Source organism: Ptychodera flava, chromosome 9, assembly GCF_041260155.1.
Source record: "Ptychodera flava strain L36383 chromosome 9, AS_Pfla_20210202, whole genome shotgun sequence".
Taxonomy (NCBI): domain Eukaryota; kingdom Metazoa; phylum Hemichordata; class Enteropneusta; family Ptychoderidae; genus Ptychodera; species Ptychodera flava.
In genome coordinates this window covers 31,182,690-31,193,880 of record NC_091936.1, presented here as the reverse complement: position 1 = coordinate 31,193,880, position 11,191 = coordinate 31,182,690, and the positions used below count along the sequence as shown (strand labels likewise).

Below are 11,191 nucleotides of genomic sequence, written 5' to 3'. Positions count from 1 at the left end.
TTATATTCTCAGATGCAACAGAATTTTACAGTCCCATAAAAAAGGGCGGACTAAATTGTCATTGTTCAGTTGAGTTGAGACGCTACATAGCAAGTGTAATGAATATGCAAATTGCATGAGAAGAACTAATAATGAGTGAACGTATTTGAATAAATGGATGAGTAAAGAAAAAAAGATGGATTGAAGTTTAATTGGGAAAGGGAAAGTGTTCTTCAGGGAATGATGAAAGCCCCAAAATGTGATACATGTTTTCCTTCACCAATAATTTTTGATCCGGACTGGCTACATGTAGTTTGAGCCAAAAAACTTTGCTCAACTTGTCTATCCCATCAGAGCAACCAGTTAAACACATCAAATCCAGTAAAAAGGTGTGCGAAACTTTACTGAAACATAGTATCTGATAAGCTACTTTGGTGAGACGTGTGAAAATTAAACAGGATTGAAACATCCAGTTTTTCTCAAGAAACTTTTTAAAAGTACATCCAGGGCCATGCTTACTAACCGGTAAAAATCTTAAGAAAAACCAAGACCAAGGAGAAAGTATTGCATAATTCCCAGAGTGCGTTTTTGTGTTACAAATCCAAGTAGTGCACCACAGTTCAACTTTTACTAGGCCAGTCAATGCCAACTATCACCCCCTTGACAGAAGACAACAGTAGCGACAAAAGCATTGGGATAGTCGCTCCCAGGCATTTCTTTTGTCAATAGAAAGGATTGCGATGTCATTGTCTCTGCTAAGAGGATTTATCCAAAGAAAGGGTGTGTCCCAAGCATGTAAAGATTCAAATGACCGTAGTTGTGTAAAACATTTCCCATGATGCATTAGTTAGATCCTGTTCATTTCCGGATACTCCTTTCGTCAAATCAGTGTTTTCTCTTCTGTTTGTCTCCATGTTGTTTTGATAAATAAGCAATCTTGTCAAAAACGGTGCAGTTTTATGTTTTGTTTTTAGCTAGACTATAACATGTTATCAAAGGAGAAGTGCTGTCATATCTCATTAGAGAATTGGTCGGTATACATCTGTAGGATGTAGCTTTAAGCTGGTGGTTGTTGCCGTGTCCACCATCCCAGCAACATCTGTCGTTAGCAACTTAAAAAAAAAAGTTGAACACTATTAAAAGAATTGAACTGACCGCCCACTTTGTACTTGACACACATGAATTCTCTGAGATGGTGATTTCTGTCAGTTGCCGGACCACCCTTTAGGGACAGAGAATGTTTAATAGACCTGCAACTAATGTAAAAGGCATTAATTCTTGTGTTAAAGGTGATTTGAAAGGGGGAGCTTTACTCCAATATAAATGAGTCGATCGATGGCTTCAAGTGTATGACATAGCACAGCATAGTTAATAGATAATAATTCATCTCATTTTAGTCAAAGATAGGTCATTTTATTGTAATAGCCAGCCAGTTGTTTAGAATGTGGTGCTTTATCAAAGAGTGTTGAGGAGCTGTGTTTAAATGAAGGCTATACAGTCACAGCTCCAGGCATTCACAACACATACATTGTCAGTGTACATGTGTTATATGGGCAGCTTCTCTAAGTACCTGTTGATGACCGTTTTTTTGTGTAGCTGTTCATTCTATGTTGACTGCAGTTCAAGTTGTGCAACCCATGGCATGTTGAAACACCTTGAAGTTTTTGGCCTGTTCACATAACCTCATCATTTACAAGCAAGCAGGGTTAAAACCTGTACTTCACGCAGGAGCAGCGTTACCGTTACCTTTTTATCAGTTTTTAGCTACTATAGACTATAGTCTATAGAAGCTATTGGGATGGGTATCCGTCCGGCGTCCGGCGTCAGTCTGTATGTATGTATGTATGTATGTATGTATGTCCGTTTGTGAGGCGTCCGTCCACTCAAATATCTTGAGAACCGCAGTACTTACTGATTTGATATTTGTTGTGTAGATGAAAAATATGATTTTGAGAAACTTTTTTTTTAATTTTTTGATATTGTTGAAAATAGGCAAATTAATGCCAAAAAAGGTGTTTTTGATAAAAAATCTTCTTCATAACCGCTGGTCAGACAGCTTTGTTATTTGGTATACAGGTCCCTAGGGGTAACCCAACTTAGATTTGTTCAAATTGTGATGAAATATGCAAATGTGTATTTTTAAGGAATTTTTTTGTCATTTTTGGTCAAAATTTGACTACATTGTATGTAATTCTTGTACTGTATAAACCCTATCAATTCACCCAGAAAAAATAATTAATATTATTTTAAATAATTGAATTAATTAGGAAATCATCAAAGCCAAAATAATTTTTATGTAGAATTATCAGAAAGTTCAACCTTTTTGACAGTTCGTAGTGAAATGCTTACCATCTTGGAGGATTAAAACATGTAAACGCAACTTTCCTGAATCCCAACTTTGACATATTCTGAACCGTCATTTATTGTGCCCTGTATGTTATCTAACAGAAATTGCTCAAAATAGTCAATAGAGATAGAGATAGAGAAAGTTCTAATTTCCATTATGGTTGACTTGGTAAGGATAAAATAAAATTACTTTTTGAGGAAAAAAATAGAGTGGTCAATTAAAAGAGTGGTCAAAGTGATAGGGTTTTTATGGTAAAGCTTCGCTGTAAGATTCCTCATGTGCTATTTATAGCAATTGTGCAATCTGTGTAAACAGTGCAATGAAAGTTACATGATTCCTTATAATGCTTTTGATGACCCGAACTTCTTAAGTTTCAAACATTTGTCTCTTCAGTGTGCTTTCTCTGCGTATGTACAGTCTCAACTTATTCAACAGAACTCACTTACAATGTTAATGAAAGATATCCACCTTCTTCATCAATGTGTCACAAAAGGTTATTCTCTACATATTACACAGCAGAGCTCTGTCAACTGTTGAGTTGCTTGTTCTTTCAAAACCGCTGGTCAGACAGCTTTAATATTTGGTTTACATGTCCCTAGGATGACCTTAGTGAGATAATTTCACACAGTCAGGAAATACTTAATTTTGTATCCATGTCTATTGTAGCTTCAGGGACTTTGGCCCTATGTTTTCTTAGAGGAAAGTTGATTTTTTATGGTGCCTCTTAATGGGCTTCTGGCTCATTGGTTTACCAAACAAACAAATAAATACACAAACAAATAAATAAATAATAAATAAATAAATAGAAAAATAAACAAAATCAGTTGGTTTGTTGTCATAAGCCCTGTTTTTTTTAGTATGATACTATAAGTTTGAAAAAAGCTTTACTTTGGAAAAAAATGAGACTTAAGAAAGAAAGATAGAACCCTCTCCCCAAATGATTTATTTCAATAAAAATTTCAGTTCACAATGATCTAATTAAGGCTTTCATTTTTTACAAATGATCATTTGATACCTCAGATACCATTTAAATTCTTGAATTGAAAAAAAACCACCCACATATAGAAAGTTAATTTGAGTGTAAGATCATTTTCAAAATGTGCAAAGTCTAATTAAGCATTTTGTTTGCTTTGAGTATTGAAGCATGAAGCATAATTTTGACCACAAACAGTTGTACTGCATGACATCTTAATTTACCTTCTTGTCACATTGCTTGATATTGTGTTAATTATTTCAACATGTGCTTACGCCTAGATTAACAATAATGAAATTTTGCAAAGTTTCCACTTGTAAATTGATTTATTTTTATATTATTTTTAATGTATTTACCCAATGAGAGTCATAGATGCAGCTACTTCAAGATTGTTGAAAGTGTTTTCTACCTTGTAGGTTGTACAAAGGAGTGTTTTGGAAGCTTGATACAAGGAATATCAGTTTAACTCTGAAACCTCGATCTTTCAGGTTTGCAAAGATATAATATATTTGTTCTTATCAAATCATTGTTTATCAACTTGCCCTTCCCTTTTCTTCTTTGATATTTTAGTTCCCGATGCAAGAAGTTTGGTGCCAGGCCAGTCCATAGAGCGCAGTATTGTTTATCCAAAGATATTACAGACTGAAAAAGATTCTAAAGTTTTGAAAGTCATAATTGAAGGACTTAGCCAAAGCTTCAACTTACTTCTTGAAGAAAATGCGTAAGTACAGAACATGTACAAAATATTATAAATCTGAGAAAATTAACCTAGCCAATAATTTAATTTTTGTATTCTGATTGGCTGCGAAGCAAGTACGTGCATTGTACCTGTTCACCAACCAACCAGAAAATTAGCTTGTCCAAATGAACTGAAGTGGTCGTCATCGAACAACGTATGGCGCAGACAGCCATACAGTACAGGAAATTTGGCAAGAAATACCGGAGGAGTTACATCATTGAAACTCCTCCATGGGAAAATCAAAAGCCATGAACCAAAGAAAACAGTGTTCCAGGTATTGCATTGCCCGTGATTGATTTCAGTGTGGTGACCCTGATACGACCTCCGAGAAGTATTGAATGACAAGAATGTGCTGACAATCTCTTCCGCTACATCACACAGTAACTGGCAATGGTCCGTCTGGAGCGAGGTGAATACTCACCTTAAAGTGTGGAGCAGACTGTTCATCTTTTGTCCCATTCGGTTTTAAATCTGCTCAGCTTTGCAATAGAAAACAATAAATGATGTACAAGTTTTGGAAGTGACAGTGGGTTAAAAGTCAATCGTCCAAAAATTTCAAAGTCACTTGTTAATCTGTAAAAGCTGTAACATTTGATGATTTTTTTGTTTTGTATGTCATTGCAAGTTTTTGTCCATCCCCAAAGCATGTGTTTCTAAACACCCACAGTTTAGTGTCTAAGCATAGTGTCTATGTGTGTAAAATGTACTGTTATTGTGTACATTTGAATTTTAGTCCAGACCAGAATTCACTTACAACAATAACAATTAATGCAGTTTACCCATTTATAGGCTGAGGCGACAAGCTGAACACTGTGTATCTCGACAAGTTTTGGAGAATTGAACAAGAGACTGTTGGTGACATTATAAACACTGTCAGCAAAAATAGTGAAAATCAAAAGTTATCTACTTTTCATACTCATGGTGCTTTGAGCAGCTCATGACAGATTGTTAAGTTCCACCAGACTTTTCTTCCACATCAGAACTCAAATCAGTGACTGTTCACAGAGAGGAGACTTTCAATGAAGGGATTAATGAAATCCTGATCAAAATAAAAAGCCTGGTCGGATAAACGCTGACCTTCATTCCAGTTTTGTCGTAGGGCAATTTCAATTGGAATTTCCTCCCACATTCATCACAGGTAATTTGGCGTTACAATTTATAGTAATTTGACCCTGAAAGTGGTATCAGCAGTCATTTAGTTGTCCTCTGATGATATTTGTTAACTTTTTTGTCAAAAATCTTAAAAAAGTCTAAAGCCCGAAAAGTTTAAGAGACAATTAGGACTTTGAAGTGACCCTATCTACTACTTAGCATAGCTAACTTCAGTTGATGTATAAATGCTCTGTTTTACATCTAATGTTCTATAGAACTAAGCATTACAAAGATTAGCGACAAGACTTTGAAAATTAACCCAGTCCTAATCGCTTGAATTGAATCCAGTGTACCTTTGTGGATGTGAATTACTCTTTTCAGAGCCACTGAAACATGTGGATGTACGTGCGGACACACTCAAATGCGCCTGCCGGCACAAAAGAACCAATTCTTGGGACAAAGTTTGTGTGACCCTTTCTTTTTCACCTGTGCTCCATGCGATCATGAAGTTGGGCCTTTCATTCTGGCATACACGAGAGTAAATCCTAGTGATACACTTCCCAACCATCCATCCATCCATGCATGCGTGTATCCTCTTTCACAACCCTGAATGGCCCAGTCAGATCATGCTGGGAACAAATACCCCTTTCATGGTTAGCTGACTTTTGAAGACAAAAGGGTCCACAGTGGGAGCAGCAGGGTTCATTGTTGAGGGACCGTGATTATATGTAGCAGTCATGTGAAAGATTAGTGAAGGCTAATTTTTCTGTTCAACAACAGTGTAGAACTAATTCTTTAAAATATGAAACTATCCATAGCTTTTGAAACATGCTAAGTTTATTGTTCAATTTATTTTCTTGATCATGAATTTCTTCAGAATGTCTGTCTCTATTGTTATTGTCTTTGAGTTGAACATATTGTACTTTTACAAACACTGTCTGTAATCTCGCAGATTTTCATTCAAATGAGAGTAATCTTTTCCATCCCAAGGGGTCAAAGTTCAAAATTTCAAGTTTGCAGTCAGGGGAAAGTATGCCCTATGTTGGATGAACTGACATATCAGGTCTCTCTCCCCTGTGTTTGATTTAATTTATATCTGTCAGTAATTATCCATTGATTATTTGAACATATTTATTTTGTAAACACACATCATAAATTATACACTTGTTGTTTTACATGTAGTTTGGTAACTGTAAAGTGACTTTTAGCTGTGGCAGGCACAGTCGGTAAACCTAGAAATAGAACAAGGATTAATTAACCGTGGCAAGCTCAATAACATGCAAGGATAAAATGTCACCTACTCATATTATCTTGTTCGAGATAATACATGGCATCAATATCATTGTCAAACAATCACTGGAATCATAGACACTAGAAGAGAAACTTGCTTACACTGTCTATGCTTGAATTTGAAAATAATGGTGAAAGTTCCAATATTCTGCTTTTTATCGTCATTCATTGTTGAAAGCAAGCTTCACTTTCAACCAAAAAACTCACAATTCAACAAAGCAGTTGAATATTTATTTATTGAAAAATAACAAAATTCCAAATAACATAAACCATATGTGATATATATTTGCTGGTAATATCAAAAATTAATTTGCATGTGTAGAATTGAATCTTCTCAACCTAATCCTTCACAAACACATACTTCATAGAGTTTTATGACCTTCAAACTCTGCATCACATCAAGTTCATGTCTCAGCTCCATCTCTATTTTGTGAACAAAGGGCATAAACCTATGCCTGGTCGTCAAAAGGGTTTATTTGCATCATAATTGAAAATTGGAAAGGATTTTCAAGAAATTATTACCCAATTTCAGAAATCTTGCAAAAGGGACAAGCATAATACCAAAATCAATTTACCAAAAGGGGGTATATAGCTTGTGCATTTTTCTTTGGCTGCTTTTTAAATAGAAATATTGTGAATGAAGCATCATTTGTCACATTGAAACTTGTAGACATTCCATCAAATAATGGAATAAAAGTTAGGAATACAGAGAAAGCAAATCCCAACCTCATTAATTTTATGACCAAAACTTCAGAGCCGGCATTGCGACTGGAGTTTGAAATTACCAAGTTAATAGTCGGACAATGCTAGTTGTCTATTTTCCTCTAGGGAGCGGTAGACTAAGAGACATCAAAATTCCAGAAATCGGTGTGCCACTATGTACAAAGCTATGTTGCAATTGTCATTATGTTGATGTGAAAGAGTCCCATAAAAAGATAGAATTGTTGTTGTAAATGCCCTTCCCAGTGTCAAAGATACCGGTATGAGTGGGTTGTCGACACAAGAGGCATGCAATGCGCTCAGCCAAGCCCCAATGCCTCCTATAAAAGAGAGGTAAAATTCTGAGTATTTGTACTGGGTTGGCGATGAAGGTACCAGTGAGAGGGATGCACTGCTTGTATTGGTGATACCTCTTCCACCCTCTGACTCAGATACGTTTAAAGGTGTGGCTGTAATAACTTGGCGTTGTTTCTACAGGTGCCTTTGTGATTGCGCTGAACATCTTTCACACCCTTGCAATTCTTTTGTACTTGACCGATATGCTATTATCTCATTTGAGAATTTACTTAATTGAAAGTCCTGTCTGCTGTTAATAAAAAGGTTCACCTATTAACACAATAACTCGGTTGATGTAATGATTCACACATGCGACGCCTTATGATGTGTTTGAATGCCGGCGTCGATTCACCTTCACTTTTGCAAATTGACACCCTTGTAAAACATTATCCCTCACACAAGTGCGCATATACACATCGGTCGTGTTTCTAATCTTTTTGAGCGCTGTTGGAGAAGATATCCCGCCGCACACTGATTTTTCACCCTCAATTTTTTTTGAAACCGGCAAGTGTTTGGTGGGAAAGCCTTGCCATTCAGACTGACAATGTAAATTCCTAGCATTCCACCGACTGACCACCCTCCATGGTCCATTCACCAACACCCATTCATGTCCTTTGTTATGCTAATTCACTGAAGCCCCCTCACATACTGGTCAAGGATTTCTTTTCATGGTCTGGTCACCGGGGAAGACCGTGCAGCACTTGTAAAAATTTACTCTCTTTCTCTTAAAAATCAAGTGTCAAGAATCGCAAAAGAAGAATAAATACATGACAGTAACACTTATTGAGATAATGAATATAAAAACTGAATTTGATTGTTTTCACCTGTCCCACTTCCATCCAGAGAAGGAGGACTACTGTAAGTTTTTCATGGTCTTCTGATAGGAGAACAGCTGTACTTTTCTTAGGGGGTATTGTCAATTCAAACTTCAGAATATCATGAGAATAAAATAGCACATGCAACATGAAACAAAAGTAAAACAAGCCATTAAAGAAATGCTGTGTCCAACTTGGACCAAAGCATGACAACCCCCTTGATTCTTGATTTATAACCATGGTTTCCAATGGTGTGTCTTGTAATGTAAGCATCGTTGTTGTATGTATCTGGTAATCCTTATTATGCATTTTTTAGTATTGGATTTTAAGTTAGTAATAAATCACTACATTGACTCCATAGAAATCTTACAATCTTTAAGGAGCTTGTGCCTGTGAAAATATTGCTGAAATCAAAACTCAGGACAATAAATGTCACTTTAAATATATATGGTGACATATTTTCTCCCAATTTTTAAACAGGTGTCCTATTATTTGTACTGATGACATTGGTGTATGATGTTAGACATGGTCAGTTTTCTTTTATCATAGTTCTGTCTTTTATGCAAATGAGTTAGTTTAAAAAAAAAAGATTTGAGTGTAGAGGTCATAAAATATGAAATATTTGTTGTGTTATGTGATGCACAGAAAATGCAATTGTACTGAAGTTGTTATGTACTGCTTTTTTCTAGGAATTTGTTGACCAAAGACTTTCATCATTCATACACATCTGGTGTGAAAACTGAAACGCAGGTGAGTTCATTTTCCCTTTCATAATGGAGGATGTAGGTCAAAGGTCACTAAATCAAGACATGCATCCACTAATTCCTCTTTATCTTCTGTATAGAGAATTGTTTCCTCATTGTTGTATTTACAGCATTCGTATCCTGCTCTTCTTTTTCTCCTTCTTCCACACTTTTCACTGCATCTACCTGACGTGTTTTTTTGCAGGCCAGGTGATTCCATTTACAATCTTTATTTAGATTTGCCAGCAAAGTTTGGACACGCCTGCAGAACACACTGGGCCCGCATCCTCCTTTCTGTATACCCTAAATCAGTAGTTGCCTGAGGGTGCCAGTAATGATTTGTAAATACAAACTTCCGACCAATATACCCTTCAATAATGTTGAATTGTACAATAGTGTAGCACATGCAGGCCCTGAGACTTGAGTTTGAATTCTTCAGTCTTGCATAGATTTTGCATTTTCCCTTATCATTTGCGATAAAATGTTTAAAGCCAATACACAGGACATTGGTTGGGTGGTGGATAAAACTCTGTAAATATTTACAGTTGACTACATGCATCTATTCAAATAGCTCTTCAGTTTCTCCTACACCTGAGGCAGTTTACCTCAATCTTTTGTTTTACTCTACAGTATTTGTCCTGAGGAGATGTCTGTCTTGTTCTTTGTCCTGTTTTATTCTTTTGACTGTTAGTTTTAACAGGTAGAGATGTCCTATTTACAGGCTCGGAGGCATTTTGGGTTGTTTGTTAGCAGGTGTGTTTGTTTGTGTTGAACTTAAAACACACAGTTGTATTTCCCTGTTTTTATGTATGTACTGGCCAGTGCTAGGGCTGATTGTATGGTTTAGCTACAACAGTTTCTGAACAGTTGTGGAGGATTTGGCATTTATGGGCTTGCCCAATGACTAAAAACTGACTCAATCTCCACAGGGGTCAATGATCACCCCAACAGCTCTCTTTGTTACACGTAAATTGCAGACTTCTGAATGACTGTATGTATGCAAATGATGTAAAAACCAGCAATCAAATGCTCAGTTTCACCATTCAGTATTTCCAGAGACGCTTTAAAAAAGTCTCAGGTTCTGTAGATCTTCTGAAATTAAAAAGAGGACTATGGTCCTCATGAGACCAAACAGATAGCATACCATATGAAGGACTTTAAACCCAGACTTTCATTTACATGTAATATGTGAACTGCATGGCATGGGGAAATGCACATGTAAAGTATAGGTTAACATGGGGGAAAAAATTGAAATTAGGACTTTTTTTAATTCTACAAGCTTTAGCATGACTATATTTTACGTGCATCAAAACAGTAATTGACATTTTTTTAAACAAATTTATGAAAGTGAATGTTTTGTCAGGAAAGGATTAACTTATTATAGATAGTTACTTCTGTATAACAAGTTATAGTCAAATCACTTGTGATGTATGATCTTAATGCATGTAAGATGTTTTAATGTTTTTTGTATATGATGTTACACAAAAATATACTACTTTTTGTCATAATCTACATAAATCTTTTCATATATAGCACTGTTAAAAAATTTTATTTTGAAAGTTTTAAGTATTTAACGTATGTAACGTACAAAATATTGATCTCTCTCTCTCTCTCTCTCTCTCTCTCTCTCTCTCTCTCTCTCTCTCTCTCATTTCATTATCAGTCTTTGAAGAAATGTTTTCATCATGGCAGTGTGGAAGGGGACCTGGATTCAAAGGTTGTAATGAGCACCTGTACTGGCTTCAGGTAAGTTAACCCTGTGGAGGTCAAGTCATTGGAAATCAGTGTAGAAATCAACTAGCATTTAGAGTTTTAGATGATACACTCCGCTGTGGTATATACTAACACTGCCAGGTCAAATTGGTGAAAATTTGACTGCTTTTTTAGTCAGATAAATCAGTAAAGATGACTGTCTAGATATGTTTATAGGGCACTTCAAAAACTAGTGAATACATGTCTTTTAAATGGAAAATGTTGTGCTTCATTGGTTTGAACCAACTTGATCTGATTATTGCATTTGAACCTAGCAGACAATAGTGAAATATCTCTTTCTTTGTCGGTCAGTTTGGGACAACTCTCGACACTTTACTACTTTTATTAAATCTACAAGGCCTAAATCCCACTAAAATGTTCAAACACTTGAGACAGATTAGTTCC

At 35.9% G+C, this 11,191-nt stretch overlaps 1 protein-coding gene across 1 annotated transcript in view; it reads left to right on the top strand.

The window, feature by feature from the left end:
- The window catches only part of LOC139140641 (zinc metalloproteinase-disintegrin-like EoMP06), a 33,782-nt gene that overhangs the window by 1,840 nt on the left and 20,751 nt on the right, over window positions 1–11,191 (top strand). Inside the window, exons 2-4 of the mRNA XM_070710011.1 lie at window positions 3,870–4,020; window positions 8,981–9,041; window positions 10,698–10,780. Coding sequence (XP_070566112.1) covers window positions 3,870–4,020; window positions 8,981–9,041; window positions 10,698–10,780 — 295 coding nt within the window. The remainder of the gene's footprint in view (window positions 1–3,869; window positions 4,021–8,980; window positions 9,042–10,697; window positions 10,781–11,191) is intronic.